Raw genomic sequence first — 23,077 nt, forward strand, 5'->3', positions numbered from 1 at the left:
CATAGGGCCCTAAACGGAATTTTTGTTGAACTTTTATTAAATTGATGTGAAAATGTACAAGTTTCATGATTTTAATAAATTAGACATGCTTTTTGATTAATACAATTTAATTTAACTATTAAAAGGAGTCAAGAAAATATCAAATGGAATTTAACAGAATTTGTAAAAAAAAAAAAAAAAAAAAAAAAGGAATTTAGGAAAAAAATAAAATGGATTTCACAGGGCCCTATAATAGCAATAACCTACGAATTCATGATTCAATGATTCCACTGAACTGGTCATGTATGAAGATGTTTGAAATGCATCATTTCAAGTAATTAATAAATAACTAAAATAACTAAATGATGCCTTTAATGTATTATTCAAATAAATAATAATACATTAAAGGTGTGTGGGTACCTTTTCTCTATCTACTAAATATTCGATAAACATTTTCCTTTCCTGTTCATTGGAAAAAGGAAAGTCACACGGGTTTTGAATTACTTAAGGTTGACCTTTAACCTGGTTTTACCCTAAACCCTAATTTGTAATTTTCTTTAGAACCAGAAAAGATATGATCAGAATCTGAGGGAGTGTCATCTGTCATTGAAAGTGTAACATGATGCAATACAGCTCTTTAATTCCAGAGTAACTTCCTGTTTCACGCTTTTCCCTGTTTCAAATGATGACACTGGTTTAACTACATGCCTAAGAGTGCAAAGTGATTGCCTGTCCTCTGAATTCAAAAATAAGCAGCATAATCACAGAAGAATGACTTTATGCTCAGACATGAGGCAAATTTTCCCTGATCTTGGACATTTGATTCAGCTATAGAGATGTCTTCCTCTCAACCCTGTGCTTACAGTAAATTACTGTCGTGTTTCCATTTTCCAAATGACTATGGTGTACAGGTCTCTCTTTCCAGTATCTTATCGCTAACAGCTTACATGGCACCTCTACAGTTCTGCTGTTTCCTTGTCACAGATTTCCTGTGGTTTATTCAAAGCAGTCTCAGCTTCGAAAAAGATCCCCTTTCCTCCTCACAGGGGATCTGGTGTTTTTCTAAGTACCACGGTCTGTCTTTCTCTCGTCTTGAAAGTGTGTGCGCATGTCGGGTTCACGCAGAGAGTGCTGTATGAGCCTACCCCTCCGCTGTGCCCTCTGTTCAGTCAGTCGTTGCTTCTCGGATTAATTAACCTTGATTAATTAATCTAATTAGTTAACACGTTGTGCAAATGAAACAACTATTAGCTCAAACACAAGGAGGGAGGGAGGAGAAGAAGACAAATGGTACAAAAAAATAAGCATTTGCTGTAATTGCTTATGGCAATAACAGTTGTGAAGGTCAAGATTCCCTCTGTTCTGTCAGTAAATTTGCTTTTGGGTACAGCAGAGGGTTCAACAAACAGCAAGACCTAGGCAGACTTTATTAGAGACTCCGGCGGCATTTTAAAATTGGTTCGAGTTAGTTCCGTACGGCTGGTAAAAATATGACAGAGTAGCATCTACAGAACTATATAAAACACTCCACACAATTCCTTCACAGCTTGCTTAAACTTTCTGCTATGTTAACATCAGTTCCACAGAATTGATCCCCCTTTTTTCCCCTAAAATCATTACAGAAATGTAAAAAAAAATTCCTGCTGATTGTGCTACAAAAGAATTCCACAGAAAGTTCTACAGAATACCAACGTTTAAAACATCCTCTGCACCTTGTATATTTGTTTTTCAATGTGAGATAAAAAATAAAAAAAATAAAAAAAATTAAAGACTGTGTTGTACTACCACCTTCGTTTAGCAAATGTTATTATTTAAACCAATGTCTCTTATGATCAGCATCAAAAATGCGAAGTGTGGACCTAGTCATTTCCATGGGTAATCCTGACAGAAATATTAAGACCATTATAAATTTTGCGACACTTTCAAAGTGAAACATCCAGTGACAGTGACTGGTGCTAAAAGCATTCAGTTTTATCAAATACGAATAAATCTGGCAACATTTTACTGTGTTGGTTGTTTATTTTTTGTATCGCAGCATTTCAGGCATGAAACGTCTTGTGAGTGCCACTACATTTACATTGATTAATTAATTTATTTATTTACATTTATGCTTTTAAAGCTGCTTCACAATGCACTCTCTTGTAGTGTTGCCATGTCCACTTATTATAAAAATTTGGGCTAGTTGTTCAGGCTTGGCTCATAAAGCTCTTCAAGTTTATGGAATTATTAAAGTGGGTAGGTATGGGTCGTGATATTTTGGTCTTATTTTCAACATAAAATATTTGGATTTATTTCAGTGTATTATGGGCTTGTTCTTTTAGCTATTTTGTATTTTTATTTTTATTAAATTTTTTTTGCAAGATCAAGCAACAATAATGAGTCAAGGTTCGAAATAAGCACAAAAAGGTGTACTGACAATCTAATTTAGCTGCAGTGTGTACATGGTCTTTGAGCTCTTTTATCATGACTTGTACATGTGTGCTCCGCATTGCAATGCTCCACCAGGTGACCTAACGACCAAGCTTACTATGTTAGAAGAGCCATAGATATGGGGCTGGTTATGTGATGCAAACACCAAAATGTGTTAGTTTACAAATCATACATTTTGGTACAAATCATGCATTTTGGTCAAAGAATGGACAAACAAGTCTTTATTTATTACTAATCGGCCTGTAATCATTATTTGAAATTAAACTTGTTGGAATGAAAGTTGTTGGTGTTTTACTGCCAAAAGTGTTCATTTCAACTTTTCGAAGATTTGCAAAAATGTAGGTAGATGTATGCTTTTTTTTTAACTTGTGTTGTTGCAAACTATCTTTTAAGATATCTCTATTAACAAACTACATTTAGACCACACGTCCTACCATGCTATGATGTTTTTATCACAAGTAAGATATTATGGATATTATGCCAGACAGCAACACTGCATCAGGTGCGCAAGTTTACAAGCCCTGTGATCAGCAAAAACTATGGCTGCATTTGAAAGCCTAGGCAGTTGACTTGCTGCTTCGCTGCCTTATGAGGCAATGACCTCGCAGGCAGCGTTTTTGCACGAAGGCACCTTATGAAACTTATTTCAGACAAGCTTCTGCGGCAGCATAACGGTTTAATGATCTATAACAAAATAGAACGCGTTTTGGTGATAACTAAACTAATATTTAATTACTGTAATACTAATTTCTTGCTAGAAATAACATCAAAAGTGCAAAACGTTAGTTGGACTGTTGCAATATCTACACTACTTTAAACAGGATGCCACCCACCATTTGGAGAGTTTGGGAGCACCATTCTTCCCTAGGGGCTATAGCAGAATGGATGGGCCTTCATTAGCTGATGCAGCCCTTTACGGTGATAATAGCGAGTTTACACGCTAAGACCAGAGATTCAGCTGTGTCTGCTTGTATTTGTGGGGGGCTGAAGTCTGTGAATTTCAAGTTCAGAGCCACATGGAGACAGAATGCGGGCAGGTCTCTTTTTGATGTTTCATGCAGTTTTTTTATCACTCTCTAACTCACTGCCTATTCAAAGCAGCACGGCAGCCAGATGTTTATCCAAAAGATACATGTGATAGCATCTTACCATAATGCCCTCTTAATGACAATCACATGCAAACTATTGGTTTAGTGATGCCTGCTAAGGCAAATGTAGACTTTCCTATTGTTGATACTAAGGTTTAACCTTAAGTATTAAGATTCGCACGCATCTCATGGACAATTTAATAAGTGGGAAAAAACGGGCTTTCAATGAAGGATGGACTCAGGCAAAACCTAGACACCATGCATAGAATCTCATAAGGTGGGCTCTTTTCACTGAAAATTACCTAGCAATCGAATAGCAACATGTTATGAGGAATAAAAATATATTAATGCAAAATTATAAATGCAACACTTTTGTATTTGCCCCCATTTTTCATGAGCTGAATTCAAAGATATAAGACTTTTTCTATGTACACAAAAGACCTATTTCTCTCAAATATTGTTCGCAAGTCTGTCTAAATCTGTGTTAGTGAGCACTTCTCCTTTGCCAAGATATTCCATCCACCTTACAGGTGTGGCATATCAAGATGCTGATTAGACAGCATGATTATTGCACAGGTGTGCCTTAGGCTGGCCACAATAAAAGGCCACTCTAAAATGTGCAGTTTTATCACACAGCACAATGCCACAGATGTCGCAGGTTTTGAGGAAGCATGCAATTGGCATGCTGACCGCAGGAATGTCCACTAGAGCTGTTGCCCGTGAATTAAATGTTCATTCGTCTACTATAAGCCGTCTCCAAAGGCGTTTCAGAGAATTTGGCAGTACATCCAACCGGCCTCACAACTGCAGACCACATGCAACCACACCAGCCCAGGAACTCCACATTCAGCATCTTCACCTCCAAGATCGTCTGAGACCAGGAGTAGAGGAGTAGACCAACATTCCACAGGCCACAATCAACAACCTGATCAACTCTATGCAAAGGAGATTGCTTGAGGCAAATGGTGGTCACACCAGATACTAACTGGTTTTCGGACCCCCAATACAGTAAAACTGCACATTTTAGAGTGGCCTTTTTTGTGGCAAGCCTAAGGCACACCTGTGCAATAATCATGCTGTCTAATCAGCATCTTGATATGCTACACCTATGAGGTGGATTGATTATCTCGGCAAAGGAGAAGTGCTCACTAACACAGATTTAGACAGATTTGTGAACAATATTTCAGAGAAATAGGAAATTTGTGTACATAGAAAAAGTCTTAGATCTTTAAGTTCAGCTCATGAAAAATGGGGGCAAAAACAAAAGTGTTGCATTTATAATTTTGTTCAGTGTGTATATAAAATATTTTATATAAAAATAAATGCTGTTTAGCAAGCACTGTTTGCAACATTCATAATAACAAAACCATTATTTATGACTGAGCACTACTGTAATAATAATTGAGCAGGAAATCAGCATATTAGAATGATTTCTGAAGGATCATGTGCACTGCAGACTGAGGTAATGTTTCAGCTAATCAGAAAAACTCAGCTTTACCACCACAGGAACAAATACATTTATAAAAAAAAAAAAAAAAAAAAAAAAAAATAGAAAACACTTCCTTTAAATTATAATACAGTTTCACAGTATTATTGTTTTTATTGTATTTTTGATCAAACGAATGCTGGATGGAAAACAACATGGTATGGCAGGTTTAATAAGTAAAATTGTTGTACTTTGTTGTATCTTATAATGGCGATATTAAAATTGCCTGAACAAGCAAGCAATAAGTATGGGATTAAAGCAAGACCTTTTACAGGGCAAGTGTCTAATGGGTGTGCACTGGGTTCAGTGGTCTGACTTGAGTTATTATGTCCAAAAGGTTTAATTAAAGTGTGATTACTGTCATGCGAGACAATACACATGGCAAAGCAAATGAGACAATATCAACAAATATGCTGAATTAAGTCCAAAAGATTAACTTTAACACCTAGTAATAATAAATTGCTTATGTATGACCTGTCTTTAATGACGTAGTAATCAAAATACTGTAGTTGATAGAAATAGTCAATATGTATGAAGGCGACTGAGTGTAATCACAATAACCACAGACTATTAAAACATTAATAGCATATATAAAGGTGTGGATAATGCAGCTAGATCCCTGTAATGACACAAAACTATCCTTAATTTTAAAAGTATGATCACCTGGCACTTGACTCGTTCTTTACTGTGATGGCTGGCAGCCAACACGTCTACACATTTCTATGATTTTGCAACCACAAACGCCCACTTGTGACACACACCGGATGTGTAAATGTGGAGTCAGCAAAAATGCTGTTCCTTTCCTGTATTACGGGTAAAGTTTTTGGCATACCACCCAAGATTGGACTGCCAAGATAAAACCTTTCTATGTACTAAAACACACAGAAACGCTTTCAATATCTGCAGAAAATGGTACAACAATAAATCAATAAAAGGAGTAGTAACTGAGTAATAGTTCACTCAAGTATAACATTTCTGTTGTTATATATTCACCCTCATCAATTTGTTCATTTTTGTGTGTTTTTCATGAAACAACAAAAAAAAGAGAATATTTAGCAGAAGGTCCTGGCTGATCATTTATATATTTGACCCTGGACCACAAAACAAATCTTAAGCAGCCAACAGTACATCATATGGGTGAAAATGATCTTTTATGCCAAAAATCATTAGGATATTAACTAAAGATCATGTTCCATGAACATATTTAGTAAATTTCCTACTGTGAATATATCAAAACTTCATTTTTGATTAGCAACATGCATTGCCAAGGACTTAAAGGGATACTCCACCCCAAAATGAACATTTTGTCATTAATCACTTACCCCCATGTCGTTCCAAATCCGTACAAGCTTTGTTGGTCTTCAGAACACAGATATTTTGGATGAAAACCGGGAGGCTTGTGACTGTCCCATAGACTGCCAAAATATTTTTGTATATTTTTGCACCCTCAGATTCCAGATTTTCAAATAGTTGTATCTTAGCCAAATACTGTCATAATAATATTGTCCTAACAAACCACACATCAATAGAAAGCTTATTTATTCAGCTTTCAGATTATGTAAAAATCTCTTTATGGAACATGATCTTTACTTAATATCCTAATGATTTTTGCCATAAAAGAAAAATCTATAATTTTGACCCATACTAATGTATTTTTGGCTATTGCTACAAATATACCCCAGTGACTTAAGACTGGTTTTGTGCTCCAAGGTCACATCTAACAATAGCATGGACGGTGCTATTTATATGATTTTATGTTTATGTTCCAAGGTAAAATGGGTATAGTTAAAAAAGTTAGAAATAACATGAGGGTGAGTAAATTTTCCATATTTCTGTATGTATTTGGTGTATTTTGAGTATTTGTATGTGTGTGTTAAATGTTGGTTATATACTGAAGCACCACAGAAGTGAACTAATTGCCCCAAGAGGATTAATAAAGCTATGAACTAAACTAAACTAAACTAAACTAAACTAAACTTCATGGAGAGACTTCATGGGCCAAAATCTTTACTTATTTACTTGGCTCCCATGCCAACAGACTGCTCAGATCCATTGTCTTTCCAACCAATTTGACTCTTGTTTGTGAACTTCTACTCTGACATTTTATTTTGATCCTTAGGCCCAGCCCAACCTATAATTTGGCCTCTTAAAACAGCAGCCTGATTGTTTGTCGGAGTGATGGGCTTAGCTGCTCTTTTCAGTTCTTCATCGCCTGTTGCATTAAAGATCTTCAAACCAGCAATTATCTTTCTTTTGTCCCGCTTTTTTCCCCTTTTTTTTTTACTCGTCACACTCTGAATAAAAGCGATGCTAATGTCAGGAGTATCTCAGCTAAACATGAAGCAGTGGCATTCTCGAAGGTTCACAGGCTTCTGCTGAGTTTTTGCACAGATTTTTTTTAGCTTATTGCTATAAAAAGGCACAGATGAACATTATGAACGTCAAGGGAAAGAAAAAGCAAGTCATTATTGACACATATTATGCCAAAGATTGTATACATTAAAGTGAGTGAGCTGGATTTTTACATCTTTTAAAGAAAATAGAAGTCAAACATGCCCATGCAAATATCTTGCAAAGGTTTGTGGATTGTTTTGCATGTTTCTTTGCAGTTGCTTGGATGTTCTCTCCTAAATGCTATGACATTGTTTTCCTTCCCTACTGACATTATTTACTCACTCATACACAAATATTCATTATATACGTATATAAATACATAATATAGATAAAGTATTCACATATACTACATGACTGGCTGCATAACAGTAGACAAAGCTTATGAATGCTACAAAACCGAAGTCAAAGCTAACGAATCTGAAACCACAGATCAAACAAGCCCGAGAGATCCAGAAGAGAGGTGTTCGGCAGTTTATTTCCCTCTTACAGATGTCTGCTGTGGCACAGCACTGGTTTCTGATGGCGGAGCAATGGTGGAGAAACAGTTTCATAAGGAACCTGCAATTACTTCAAAGCTCTTAAGATTCCTTGGGCTTGAGTCAGTGTTTACTGTTGAAGCGCTCAATCCGCCTGCAAATTACGACTACTGGTGTTGGCATGAAATGCTCTACAGTCACGCACAAAGCAGGGAGTGTCTCAAACGGGTACAGTGTGCCATATATAAGAATGTGCTTTGATCACACAGGTGCACAGTGTAATGTCTAGATATTTTCTCTTGCTTGTTTTTCCTTCTCTTGGTCTAGTCGTAAACAACATTATTTGGCAGCTATACTGCATTATTTGGTGGTATAAACACGGATATTATTGTGATGTTGATCAAGTAAACATTTGGATACTTTTTAAGTAATACCTTTTTTTTAACAAACAAACTCTGACTAAAATAACATGAAAGACTAGAATAAAGTATTTTGATTGGTTGAAAGACATTTTAAGTTTTTGATTAGATATAAAGCAGTTCCAAGTTTTCCATATCACGTCGCAATGTTCTTTTTAAACTAATAACAACATTTTGGACTTTCATCAAATCAGCAAGACTTCATTTACTTAATTTAGCCAGTTATTATCTGCACATAATTAACTGAAACACTGGCATATATTTTTGTAGACATAGGAAGAAAGTACACAAGGATGATAGAGAGACGCCAGTTGAAGCAACTTGACTGTTGGGCAGTTAATTATACTCTGAATGTCGTCTAATGAAGGGTGTTACAGCCATAGCCGTTGATGTCATACCACAGTCTCCTCCATAACACTCTTGTCAGATCCATTTGTCCATGTTTGCACAGCAATAGAAGGCGTGAACATGCTTTTTTTTTTTTTGAGCGAACAAGTGAGTGAGTTAGTGGACATGGAGTGCCAATGAGATTATAAGTATTCTTGAGGTGGTATGGAACTGCAGTTGTCATCACATGACTCAACATACTGTGTTGGGCAAACATTTCTCCAAATACACTGCAGCCACACTATAGAAAAACTCCCCCCTTATCAAAGGAAGACAAGAAAGTCCTACGCATGCTTTCTCAAAGCAAAGATGAACTTTTCAAAACATTCTCTGCTTATATGTTGCTCAGTTCTCGGATCCCAAATAGTGCATAATCCCAGGAACAGTTAGTAAATGGCAATATTTTTAACAACATCATCTCGGCAGAAATGAAGTTCTTGACGTAACCTCTTCAGTCAGTCCGACATATCTCGACAGCGGTGCTAATGCGTGAGAGGATAGAGACTCCACATGCAATGCAGAACAGATAAACAAACAAGCCGCCAAAAGCTTGGTGCTGCTGCTGGCATAAAGCTGAATGGTGGGTGTAGGCTGCCGTTAAAGGGGCTTTATGCCACTCTGCTCTCTCCTAATCGGAGCTTTGCTGGAGCGGGGAGAGCCGGTCGGGGGAGATGTCAGGTGCTCAGATTGATATGCCTCTCTGAGGCGCTGAGAGATCACTGACAGGATGTGGGCACTCAACGTGTTTCATGAGTCTGAGAAAGAAATTATGAAAAATAAACAGAAAGAGAAACGGACTAAGAGAATGAACAAGGGCAAATAAATGTCTAAATGTGTCCAAACAGTTCCACACTGGCATTCAAAATACTGTGGCATCATACAAACATCTATTTAATGTTTAAAATGCAGCTATGTGTACCAATGAGATGTCACTGTGGTTGTGGCTACTGAGGGACAGAGCAATAGAAACCAATTATGGCAGACAAAAACTACATACATAGATAGCAATAGCTTTTATTGTTTGTTGCTTTATACAACTGGTGTAGGGATTATGGGTTTTTTTGAGTCAGTGTTTGATTCAGATGGCACTAATACTAAAATGAAGAATATAACTCAAGAATATGCGTCATTATTATTATTCTTTTTGGTATTCAGTATTAAACACTAGTAGTTACATACAACGTATTTGACAATATTTAATCATTTTTGGAATTAGCGGCTAATATTGTTAACCTGGCAAAATGATTTGCAATGTTTTGGTGCATCCTTAGTCAAAAACAGCCTTGTGATTTTTATATGAAATGCTGTTCATTTGTATATGAACAGACTATATATGTATTCTAAGCAATATATAAATAAAGGTGTGTACAACAGATGACAGATGTGCTTGCGACAAAATAAATAAATAAAAAATGTAAAATGAATATAAAGCCTTTCCTTAATTTCCATGCCTTGCACTCCAGTATCTCAGTGCTTGACGTGCACAAGAAAGTGAGTCAATTAAATTCAGAGACTTATAACAGCACGCTGCATATGAATCATAAAACCCCATTACAGGAGCACATCTGATGTCAGTTGGGCAGCACAGTTCTTGACTTCATGATTTCAAAGTTTGAGTGCTACAGTAATACTACTCTCTTACATATTAATAGTTAATTACTCAATATGAATTGAATAAATAATATTAATCAATTCTGCTATTCAGGGCTGATTAAATCAAATGCCCCATGGTGAAGTTTGTTTAAGGGTGTTGAGAAGAGCTTCTAAATCCTAAGGGTTATAAAACGCTAGGGATTTTGGTGTGATTGTGTGAAAGCACCACCTGAAGCAGGGGTCTGGGGTACAATTCACATAACAGTTTGCATCTTTGCATGCTCTGGTCACAGTTATCATAGTGTAATGTATTTCACAAAGTTCTTTTCTGCAAAATAAATTGCCTTTCGGAGAGCAGCTTGCATTCTTCACATCCCTCGCCATAATACCAAGAGTTTAATGTAATAAGATCTAGTCAGTGAACCTATCCTGGAACAACCAAGGCCAACTAAAACAAGATTGGCAGTTTGGCAACACTGCAGACATACTATGCTATGACATGAAACATCTGTTCTAGATACTGCACACAACAGTGTAAAATCAAAAACTGAAATGCATTATTATGAACTGCAATGCCCCCAATATTACAAAATTATTAACATAAACAGGCCGATTAAGAAAAATGACAATTTTATAAAAGTATAAACAACAGAAGCCCAATTTACTAGACATATTACTTACCGGGTTACATTTTCTTGTTACATGCTTTATTGAGGATGGGATCATGACATGCAAACTGTCCATTTTGACATTTGGTTATCGTTTACCGAGTGACATGAATTTGGGCCAAAATGCTGTACTACCGATATAACACAGAGTTGGATTGAATGCCCAGTTTTTGACATCAACAACCAAAGATACTGAAACAATTTTCCCCCAGCGTAAAACTTATGTCATCTACCAGAAGAATTGTGTTTTATTTACAAAAACTAATTTAAGTGTACTATATATGTATATATATATAGTCAGAATCTCAAGGAAACTACATCCACACCAACGGAAAAACTAAATTCCTTGGTGCTCCACCTTAGATTCATAAACCACACATTTAGTTCTCAAGGTTTTAATGTCCGAGCCACACCTGAATAAATCCGTTGTCGGCCTAAATGTTAATAGTGTGCAACGCCCTTTACTCGGACAATAACCTTTGGAAAAAACATGGATTACCAGATTGCACTGCCGTACATATTGACCTGTTTAGATACGATGCAAATATGATGTATTTAAACTACACTCTGTAAGGTCCACGAGGACAACATAATAAACATACAGTGAAAAATCTTGGTAATCTGTGCCTATGACAGAGAATGTGACGTCAACCGGTGCCATGTCAAGAAAATTCATGGTCTAATTCAATGTGTGCCTATGGCACTGACGTTAAAACCGATTCATTAAACCTCAAGTCTTCAATCATCTTTCGAACGTCTCTCTCCTTCTTTCTATCTGTTTTACATCCACTTTCCATTTCTCTTGGATATGTTCAATGCTTATCCCAGTTTAAAATCAAACCATGCCTAGGGCTGTTGAACAAATGTGCATGACAGTGTTTATTAACTTCTACTCTAATGATCTTGATCTTGTATGCCAGTCATGTGCCATGGTAAAGAGAAAAACAAATCACAAAGGGGAAAAAAAAAATTCACTTGCCATTTTTTTTTTGTTTGCGTTAATTGAAATAATAATCAAGATTTTAATTGGCACAGACAGCCTTGAAATTAATTGTTGGATAAGAGTTTAATCATGATGAGGTTACATTTCTTATTATTTTTCATCTTTTTGTTTTTAAAGGGAAAACACAACACACTTTATATGCAAAAGGTTTGTCAGACACGTCTTACAATCTCATTGAAGGATTGAATGAAAGAATGGGAATAAGGGAATAAGGGAAGACAACATCAAAATGAGGGCGTCTCCTGCATAAATGAGGCTGGGGAATGGAGGAGAGCAGAAAGGCACAAACGTCGGGGCCAGCTTCACCCTGGACGCACTCTGGTGACTGCCGCCACTGATGTTTAGAGCACACTTAAATCAAGAAGGAAAAGTACTCCGAAAACAATTAGAGTAAAGCTAATTGGCCAACTACTTAAGTTGAAGTGGCATGAGGAAGGGCAGGGAGGCTGATAAATATAATGTGGCAGTCTGAAAGTATAGTAGAGAGTGGATGTACTGGAAAAAAAGCAGCAGAGAATCAGCACATTCAGTAAGTCAATTTACAGTGCGTATTTGGCACAACAATGAAACAATGTAATAATATATAAAGTAAAATTCATCTGGTGATAAAGCAAGGATTCCATGGTTGATGACTCGGACAATCTCATAAAGGTGATCTGCAGTATACACCCACCAAAGCGGCTCAACGTTCACCTTGTCTCAGGATCATTTACTTTAAAATGTTATTTACACAGAACAAACAGAAACATACATATTAGAATATGAACTGTTCATCGTATTCAGTGAGATTTACTATAAATAAAGAAGTGTGCATGCCATTCTGCGTTTAACATCGTCTGTTTTAAAGCAGTTGGGTAATTCATTCATTGATTTGCTTAAATAAAGGCCTACTTTGAGAGCATGTTGACAAACATGTTTATATTGCATTATTTTCAGTGTACCAAGTTTAACATGGCAAGAACAGACCTAGCAATGTATCTGGTTGCCATGATAACTTCACATGCTTGCTGCTGATCTATGTATTCAAAAATCACTTAAATATGGTACACTAAGTGTGAATTGGTAGGTTTGCTACAGAAAAGCTAAACTGTGTAAATAAGTGTGACTGACCAAATTGAATGGCTCGCTTTGACCCACCCCGAGCTCAAATGTCAACCTACACCCATGGTGTAGTATCAGATGGGTTATATTTTGCATGTGAATAAGCTGAGTGTTTTTTTGTTTCACTCGACATGAACAAACCTGTCATCTGTGATTTGTTGTGCCTTTTCATTTTATTCCTGGTGTGAATAGGCCTGTCGTCAGTGATTCGTTTTGCTTTTCATTTTACTCTTGGTGTGAATAGGCCTAGAGACAGTGTTTTTGAACCTGATTTTAAAATAAACATGTTTACAATGTAAGCATAACATACAAGTTGGAATTACAAAATTTGTTGTACTGTGTTGCTGTTTTTTATGCTTTCCAATAAGCACTCCTTGGAGATACTAAACCATGATAGAAACAGACCTCAGTGTTTGGCTCTCACTTTAATTCTTTCCCTTTCATTTTTAATTATCACTAATTCCACTATAGTGACTTTATTCAACAGCAACAGATTGGACCTTTAACAACAGCCAAAAAGTAACTTGTAGATCTGGCACGTGACTCGCCAGAGTTGTCTAAAACAATCAACGGCAGTGGCGGTGGTATCCCTGAGGGCCAACGGAGCAATCTTCCTCCTCACCCGCTGCACAGGAAGTCAGGTCTCAGCTAGCGGCCAGTACGGCTCCAGTGGAGTGAGACTGATCAGGCTTGTCACGAACACAGAGCCTCTGCTCGCTTCACCGATGGCTGCGCAAACTAGGACAGCTGACATTTAGAGCTACATGGGTACCACGCTAAACCGAGCAACAAAAGAGCAGTGAACAGTGCTCAGTCCAAATCTACTGGATTGACCTGCCTGTACTGATGGACCCTTGTTTTGTTCTGAAGCCTAAACTGAGCTTGAATTTTGAAATGAATTGAACTCAGAGCATTCCTGTTAAGCAAGGTTAAATATTTTGGAAGAGTTAGGCCTCCTACTTTGAGCTCCCACAGTTGATCCAAAAGAAGACAGATAAAACAGCAATAGTATGTCTTTTTGTCCTTTCCAGGAAAGAATCCACTCATACCTGGTAGGATTGCTTCACTAGAACATTGCCATTGTCCTCTATGTCTCGCCACCAATGCAGACTGCACTCATGACAAGCCTTGATTCCCTGAGGGACACAAGTGGATTTGGGAAGGTAAACATGTCCAGGCTACTAAGATAAAACCAGCGAGATGGCATACTCCAGGCAACTATCATGCTACACGACACCATTCCTACCGATGTCTGCAAAGCAAACCCGGAGAGGAGGGGACGTCATGCGAGATTTGATTAAGATTTAAACAGTCAAAACGTCATCTAGTAGCAGCTTGTTAAAGGAGCAGTAAAAAGGCTGTGATGTTTGGTTACGAATTCATGTAATGGTAGGCACTCGACAGAAAGAAAATGAAGGAAAGTTAACTACATTGTCCTTTCTCCATTGCCAGCAAGTGTCTCCACCTTTATAGTGTGACGCAGTCATATTATAATTAAATCAATTCTCTTCCAAGATTAGTACTGTCAATGACCACATTTACATACACCAATGCCCATTTACCGGTTGAGCCAGGTGTGTCCTGCTCCTGGAGGGCCAACGTCCTGTAGTGGTTAGCTTTAACCTGCTCCAACACACTTGCCTGCAAGATTCCAGTAATCCTGAAGACCTTTATTAGCTGTTTCAGGTGTGCTTAATTATGACTGGAGCTAAACTCAGCAGCATACTGGACCACCAGGCTCTAGTTTCTCAGATAGCTTGACCTTCTACGACTTATTTAGTCTTCCAGTAGCAATTATCTTAATTTGGATATGCACAGATATAAATGAATATCTACACACTAAAGTATTTTTTCAACAGGCAACTTTAACTTTGATCAATGGGAATTTCAGACAATGGTTCAAATCAAATGTTTTATGAGAGTACGCTAGGTCATTTCAGTGGATATATCTTCAAAATTCTGATTTATAGATTTCTAGTAATCAAAATAATACATTAAAGGCCCCTATATACTCTCTTTCTGATATAGTTTGTTCTTTGCTTAAGGGTAAACAGAAGTTTGAAATAGCTAAGTAATAGTATACTGTTTGTGAACATTCCAAAGCAGGAATAGGCGAGTATTTAACTACAGTATGTGCTGCAAGCTTTCCTTTCAGAAACACAACTAACACACAAAAATAATGACAGTGATGAGAAAAGCAGTTAAAATAGCATCTGATCATAGAGGTGTGGACATGTTTGACCCAATATGTATTTTGGCACTCCAGTTCATGTACCTGACCTTTACTGTCTGACCTCAACTGACTGGATGAAGAAACTAATTTCATTATGATTCCATTATAATTGCATCATGGTCCACTGGGAGTGAACTGTACATGACAATGCATAAGTGTAGTGTACTGCTGAGGGACTGAAGGCTGAGACGGTGATGCTGATGATGGCTGCTATTTTCCGTATGTTTACCATCATTTCGGGTCTCTTGTGGAGGACAAACATGGCTCCGACTGGAAAAGGCCATGGAGCAAGGGACTCCCGAGGCCGTACACACCCTCTCACGCACACATGGGCACAATCATACACATGGTGGTGCAGCAGAAATGAGGAAACAGAAAAGAAGAAAAGGGAGGGAGGGCAAGACACAGGGTGACTGGAAGGAGAGGCGAGAGAGAGAGGGCCTGCAGACACAACACAGCTCAGAGTTGATTGGGAGTGACAGGCTGCTGATTAGTCAACTCGCAGCCTACACACACGCACAAACAAGAGCAGAGAAATGAACGCTCACACAAGAGCGACCTATTCTTACATGCACTTTTACATGTAACGTTTTGTGGAGACATTTTCATGCACTGATAAACAGATAAACATCCTTTCTCTGAACAAATCAAAGATATGGGGGTTTATGATCTTCCTGAGAGTATGTATTGATGTAAGTGTCTTACTTTGAGAAGATAGATGGGAATGTTGCTAAAATCCACAGGGAGTTTGAGAAGGAATCGAGCAGAAAACTCCCCCGTCTAGAAAAAAAAACAACAACAACACACCATCAAACAGCGCACACACATTCTGTAACATTCCTCACACAGTAACCTACTTGTTAAAGGAGTAATTCTTTCATTGTTTCTCATCCTCATGTTGTTCCAAACCCACCTGACTTTATTTCTGCCATGGAACACAAAAGTTGAACAATTCTGAAGAATCTCCCTGATCGCTCTTTTCCATTAAATTAAAATGAAAGGGGACAGAGGCTTTCAAGCTTAATAAAAGCAGCAAAAGCCACATTAAATACACTGTTATCCCTGCAATAGACCAGCAATGTGTCTGAAATCCTGGGATAGGCTCCAGCGTCTGTGAAATCCTAGACAGGACAAGCAGTTTGGAAAATGGATCGATGGATGGAACTTTACAATAGACTTTCCTATTATGAATATATATTACAAAATCAGAGTCATCACAGATTAATCAGTCAAAAGTAGTTTCCAACAATTCAAATAAAAACACAAAGTCACCCAATAGCCTACAGACTATTCATAAACCTTATAGGCTACATTGTGAATTGTAGGCTTATTTAGAGCATTGGTAATCTGCATTTGGTAATCTGAAAAGATCTGGACCAAGGTGATCCAATCCAATCTTGCCATGAAAACCTTGCACAAAAGTAAAATGTATTGTTTGATTCAGGATAGCAAACTATATGGATATTCTGATTCAGATTCAACTTTTTGAACAACTAGGAGTCATAAGATTCAAAACTCTAAATTGATTTAAGTCATTATTCACTGGTAATCTGCAACTCCACCACCAACTGTTAAAGGCAACTACCGGATCAGTAAGTGAGAAGAACCAAATTAGTTCTATTTGTGAAAGAATCATTTACATTTACATTTAATTAAAAAACAAATCTGAGTCACACAATGTACTTCACAGCTGAAAATAATTTTGTTTCATAAATGATGAACTTTCAACTGTTAATAACTGAATCAACACTGAACTAAACTGAGCTGAAAAATAACACTATTGTATTTTGCAGAGCTGCTTTACTGTTGAAACTGAATTTGTTTAATAACTGATTAATTTTGCAACAATGACTTTAATTTTCCAGTGTATTACTATGAAGCTTTTTTGAGGTAATCTGCATTGTATAAGGTGCTTTATAAATAAATGTAACATGACTTGACTGCTGTCATTGTAAATGATTCATTTACAAATCAGATAATCACTACTTCTGTGGCAATAAGACCTAGAGTGAATATCATGTTTTTCAGTGAATCAAGGTTTAAATTAGTATATTTGTCACATAAATATTTTAACTATATTTCTGTTAAAGGAACTACATTAAAGGAACACATATTTTTAACACTGTATTGTATGTCCCTTTCGAGGTGGTGTGTCCATTTAGGGATGGTTGTGTCGGTACCCTCATAGCAGTACCCTCAATGTACTGATGCATTTGCCAAGCCACTACCGTCAAGGTATAATTTTGATTCAGTTTAAAATGGAAGTGAAGTACATATTTAGCAACACATGTGACAGAGTAATGCTGTGCTCCCAGAGTGTTCACTTCAGATTCTCTTCAAATGTTCTCTAGAGTAAGTAGGCCATGGTCATATTCACTTTCGAGTGTAATTCGCTGTATGACTCCTTGTTTACATTCATATAATATACATAACTTGGGTTACATCATTTTAAGGTTACTCAAACATTTCCTAATCACAGTCTGTTATCCCACAGACCACAGTTCACCACATCCCTTTAAAGATTGAAGCCCATGAAGCAACATACTCACACCCACAGCCCAACATACTACACTCTTCCCAAAAACATGACCATATTACGGAACCCTCTGTTTGCCCGTTTGTGAGGGAGTGTTTGTTCGTTTTTGACCAGTTGTGCAATTCAATTTGCACTTTATCGGGAACCCACTGTCCTGTGATTGGGCCACAATATAGTGTGCAATTTTAATAGAAGAACACAAACATACAGTTGTTGGTTCAAACCCCAAATGGGATGAACCATCACTAGTTACCAATGTGCAGTTACTGTGAATAAAACACCTAATTTCAAGTTGTTCCAGAAAGTACGTCTCTGTAACTCCCAGTAGCACTGTGTAAAAGTGTCAGCTAAATAACAAATCAGTAGTGGTAATTAGAGAATTACAAAGGTGGACTTTAAAACTGGAATTAAATGAAGCAGAGCGTTATTACCACTTTTAGTTCATGAAATTTCATTAAGAGAAGGTCAGCTTACTGGAAGTGGAGTTAAGTGACCCAGTGCTCCAAATATATGCTTTTGTAAAAGTAGGCGGTGTGATGTTTTATATATTAAATAACCATCTAATGTCTATTTTGATAATTTAGTGAATTGAATACATTATTCTATTCTGATGATTCCCTGCTTTTAGTCTGAGACACAGGGATTGGCTCCAGCATCCCCTTGACCTGACATAGGACAAGTGGTTTGGAGAATGGATGGATGCATAAATCGATAAGTGTTCATCAAAATCTCACTGAATGGAAACATTTGACTATTATGTTAATGGAAGTATAAGGTAAAGCAGCACTGGTACCCAGCTGTTCTTGAGGCCAGCGTAGATCTCCATACTGCGCCCATAGTTGGGGTCATCCAGCAGACTGTCATATTCGAAGAGCAGGCGGGAGCTGTCACGAAGCCGCTGGCACTGGTACTGATGGTACTGCTGCAACAGCTCTTTCACCAGCTGCAGGAGACATTCCGGTTTACCCGCATCCCATGACACCAAGTGCTGCCGGAGGAGAGAGCGAGAAAGAGAGTGGGAGTCAGCATTTTATCACAAAAAAATAAGAAAAAAAGTCAATTGGGAAAACAGAAACATCTAGTACTTTTTAGCCCAGTTTTTTTATTTAGTGAAACAAATATATATATATATATAAACACCTATATTGCATGAAAATTAATAGCCTGAAAAGTTAAAGTTACAATGAAAATCCATTCAGAACTTTTTATTTCTGTAACATGATATATTTCAGATTCTCATTAAGGCTATTTAAAGACCCATATGACGTAAAAATAACATTATTATTATTAAAAATAACATTATTTTGTGTATTTGGTGTAATGCAATGTGTTTACGTGGTTTAAGGTAAAAAAAAAAAACATTATTCTCCACATAATGTACATATTGTTGCAAAGCTTTTTACAAAGCTCATTGTTCTGAAAAGCGAGGTGCACGCTGATTGGCCAGCTATCAAGTGCGTTGTGATTGGCCGAATGCCTCAAGCATGTGACGGAAATGTTACGCCCCTTACCATATTGTGATGCCGTGTTACGCCCCTTACCATATTGTGATGCCGTGTCCCGGTCAGAACACCGGCGTGATGAGACAAAAACAATAAAACCCATTATAAATGAGGCATTTGTTGCGTAACCATGTCACAAAATTACATTTACTAATGACTTATACTGTCTTTTTACGTAGCGTGTTGCATATCACGCCATGTAAACATAAAACCATGTCTGCATTTGTGATTGGAGAAACGACAAACAACAAGTGCTACTCTACACTGCTCAAAACCTGCATTTGAATCGTCAGTGCCAAATTCTTTAAATATGAAAACGTACTTACAGGCTGTGTGTCAGAAACGCCAGACAATCCTTGCAAAGTTGGGACTGCCTCACTTAATAGAAACAGACACCGGCATTGTAGGCTACTCTCATAGGAAACAGTCCTCGTCCTCCATAAAATGCGCAGCACACATCTGAATATTTGGGTTGAACTGTTCCGTAACAGTGTTGTAAATACAACTTAACCACTGATTTCTAGTTGTGTTTTGCTTTCACAATGAAAAACACACTGTGTCTCCACAACATGGCGGTGGCAGCAACAATGAGAATAAAAGTTACGCCTTCTTTCTTTGCGTGAACATTTGGGCGGCATTATGCAAAAATTCCCATATCCTGACGTAGAAATGTGGGGGGAATGTTAGAATGAGCCATTTTAGGTAGGTGTAGTTGACTCTTAACTTTTATAAAGAATATCTCTTTGGATTTGAGACTTTAGTCTTTGCAACTTTACAGATCTTCTTTATGCACCAAGAGCTTGTAACACTCCAAAGAGAAAGGAAAAAAAAAAATTGCATCATATGAAAAGAAATATCAAAGAAAAATGTATTGTAGGGTAATTCTTTTTATCCATCAGGAATTGATTGTAAATAAGTGGTCATTCAATATCTGTATGGACCTAAACTTGAATGCAAACATAAAACACTGTCAGCATACATTGGTTGAAACTTAAGTGGCCATGGTAACATCATTTGAATAGGAAAGTCATTTCAGAGGAACAAGAATGTGTATTACAAATGCAAATATGGTCAATTTGAATTCATGATGACTTTAAAGGTAAAGTATGAATTTTCTGTGCCACAGAACAGAAATAAAAGCTGTTTTATAATGAATGTTTTGAAACAAAGAGGTTTACTAAAAATTCCCCATCCGCCATGGTTCAGAGTAATAGCCTTGCCCCATCCCATGTCATTGGTTGAGACCACTTAGAGTTAGGTGGCATTTGACTGATTGATATATTTATTTATTTATTTATTTATTTATTTATTTAATTATAAAAGATTTAGGAAACTTTTTTGTTAAAAATAATAATTTATAATTTATAATACAGTAAATACCGTAAAATTCCATAAAAAATAAGAATTGTCAGTTTTGATTTCATGGTGACTTCAAACAAGCAATATTCAAACTTTTGAGGGAAATAACCTGAATACATGTGCCATGCTTTTGGCATATAACAATAAATAGTCTCAGAGTACAACATGTTGCTAGAACCTTAAACAAGCTTTATGAATCATCAGGTTATCAAAAAACATCATGGAATGATTCATTTTGAGCCAGATATAATGCAAGGTGGTGTTTCATATGGAACACACATCAAATACAGAGCTTAGACTGCAAAAACAACAACAACAAAAAAAAAAAACCTTCAGAGACTTTTAGAGATAAGGATAAGACAAAAGGACTGAGGCAATTAAAGCCAGGTGGCAGTTTCTAAAGTGCTGAACTGGGGGCTTATCACTCTTTATTGTCAAAATGTTAACTTGATGTGGCGGTTTCCGTGCCTTTGCACTCCCCCTTTCAAACATCGTGAGGCAAATGGTAACACCACAGGATATCCTGCACCGGCGGGAACACTTTCATCCCCTAACTCTACATATCCCAAGTCTAGAAGAAAAAAGACGATAAATTCCAGCTCCATTTCTTGCTAAGGCAATGTGCCACAAAGCATGGGAAATTAAGCCACTGAAAAAGAGGAAACACTGTTCTCGCACAATTCTCAGATAAGACAGTACAAGACCTTGAGTCTGTGCCATATGTTTAATGCATGCAGGGAACAATGGTTTGATTAGAAAGCTAGATTTTTGAAGGTTCAGACGGCAACCGAACGCAGGCTATTCCCAGTCTCTCTTACTGCAAACACACTGCTATTAGGGAAAGAAGTGAGTTGAGTGGGTGTATGCCCATCACAGAGTTTGCATTGCCGTGTTCTTGCGGGCTGCGTGAGCGGGAAAAGGCCTGCATGCCAACACAGTCTACTTGCCTTTCCTCCTCTCCTCCTACAGGCTGACCTCATTTGCATAGGTGATCCCAATTTGCATGAGCTTCCCTGACTGGAGCAGTGCACAGGTATGCAAATTCAGAGTGAGGGGGCAAAAACCAAATTGCCACCTTTTCACGAAGTGTTCCACCATTCTTTTCACTGGCCTAATTCTACCCAGCAGCCAGTTCCGTCTTCGAGGCCCAATTGCTCATTGACGCGTGATATATACACAAGTTGGAATTAAATTTCAGTGACACTGACTGAAAATAAAATGCAGAATCTAAATTTTTGCAAGCAAATAAATAAACATTACATGTATCTCACTTAAAGAACAGCTCTGGCTCTCGGCTCCTTGTCAAGGGTTACGAACAAGACAAACAAATAAGTATTCCTGTCATTGCAAGACACAAACAAACACAGGCTGTGTTAAAATGAGTTTGTCACATGCTGTCTTGGATTTTTAAATGATGGGAATGCAATTTCGGCTTGATTTTCATCGCTCTCTTGAATCATTCCATCTACAAGCCTGATTGAGTCACATACGCGCAGAAGAGGAGAGAGGGGACAGAGCATGCCGTCTGTCCACTGAGGCACACATTACACAACTTATTAACAGCACAACCCACAGCATACAGCTGAGCTTGTTACAGTTCTTGGATCAAATCAAAGTGTCTTTTCGTAGTTGATGGAAAAGAGAGGGAAAATGGAAAAGGAAAGATAAGAGATGAGCTCTTCACCCGTGACCGGGAATGATGAGCAGGGAAAGAGTGTTTGCAGGGCAATCAGTTCAGGAACCCAAATATTTAAAAGGTTTTTTTTTTTTTTTTTTTTTTTTAAACAGCTAAATAATTTGAAAGCTTTCCTGAAACTGTCAAACTAATTTTTATTTATGTTATTTTCTTTCTCAGTAATGGTAAACTGGTTTGAGCCAAAGTAGTTAGGACACATGCTCTGATACACTGGTTCCCAAAAAGGCAACATCAGCTTGAATCCAGCTCCAGACATTCCTAGTTCCTGTTCCTTTAGTTATTTACTGTCCTTGTTGCACAGCCCTCTAAAACTAGCTAACTTAACTAAAACTAGCCAACTAAACTAAACTAAAATAAAATATCTAAACATTACAAAAAAAAGATTCATTTCCAAAAATTCCTTTTCTGCTGGCGTCACCTATGAATAATGTTAACCAACCAATGGGCTATTTAGCCAACATTCATCTATGTAGGTTAATTCTGGTATAGGATGCCTACATTTCTTAAACTAATCCAAATTTCAATGAATACCATTCAATATATTCAATTACAAAATTCATGTCACTTATACAAATTCTGTTTCATGTTGACTTTAAGAAACACTTCTCAATGTTTTACTGAGTCAGGGGCTAAACAGTTATCTTTCCCATACTGATAACACCCTAAAACTGTTACAGAATTTCAAATTCTTTACAGGATTGGGGGTCATGAGAAAGTCAACGTTTCT

The 23,077-nt window shown here is 37.3% G+C and overlaps 1 protein-coding gene across 2 annotated transcripts in view; it reads right to left on the reverse strand.

The window, feature by feature from the left end:
* LOC109071993 (BRISC and BRCA1-A complex member 2) overlaps positions 1–23,077 on the reverse strand; it is a 72,921-nt gene that overhangs the window by 25,752 nt on the left and 24,092 nt on the right. For both annotated transcript variants that reach the window (XM_042742945.1, XM_042742947.1), the window contains exons 5-6: positions 18,587–18,781; positions 15,963–16,037 (exon numbers count right to left, since the gene is read on the reverse strand). In XM_042742945.1, coding sequence (XP_042598879.1) covers positions 15,963–16,037; positions 18,587–18,781 — 270 coding nt within the window. The remainder of the gene's footprint in view (positions 1–15,962; positions 16,038–18,586; positions 18,782–23,077) is intronic.

Source organism: Cyprinus carpio, chromosome B17 (assembly GCF_018340385.1).
Source record: "Cyprinus carpio isolate SPL01 chromosome B17, ASM1834038v1, whole genome shotgun sequence".
NCBI lineage: Eukaryota > Metazoa > Chordata > Actinopteri > Cypriniformes > Cyprinidae > Cyprinus > Cyprinus carpio.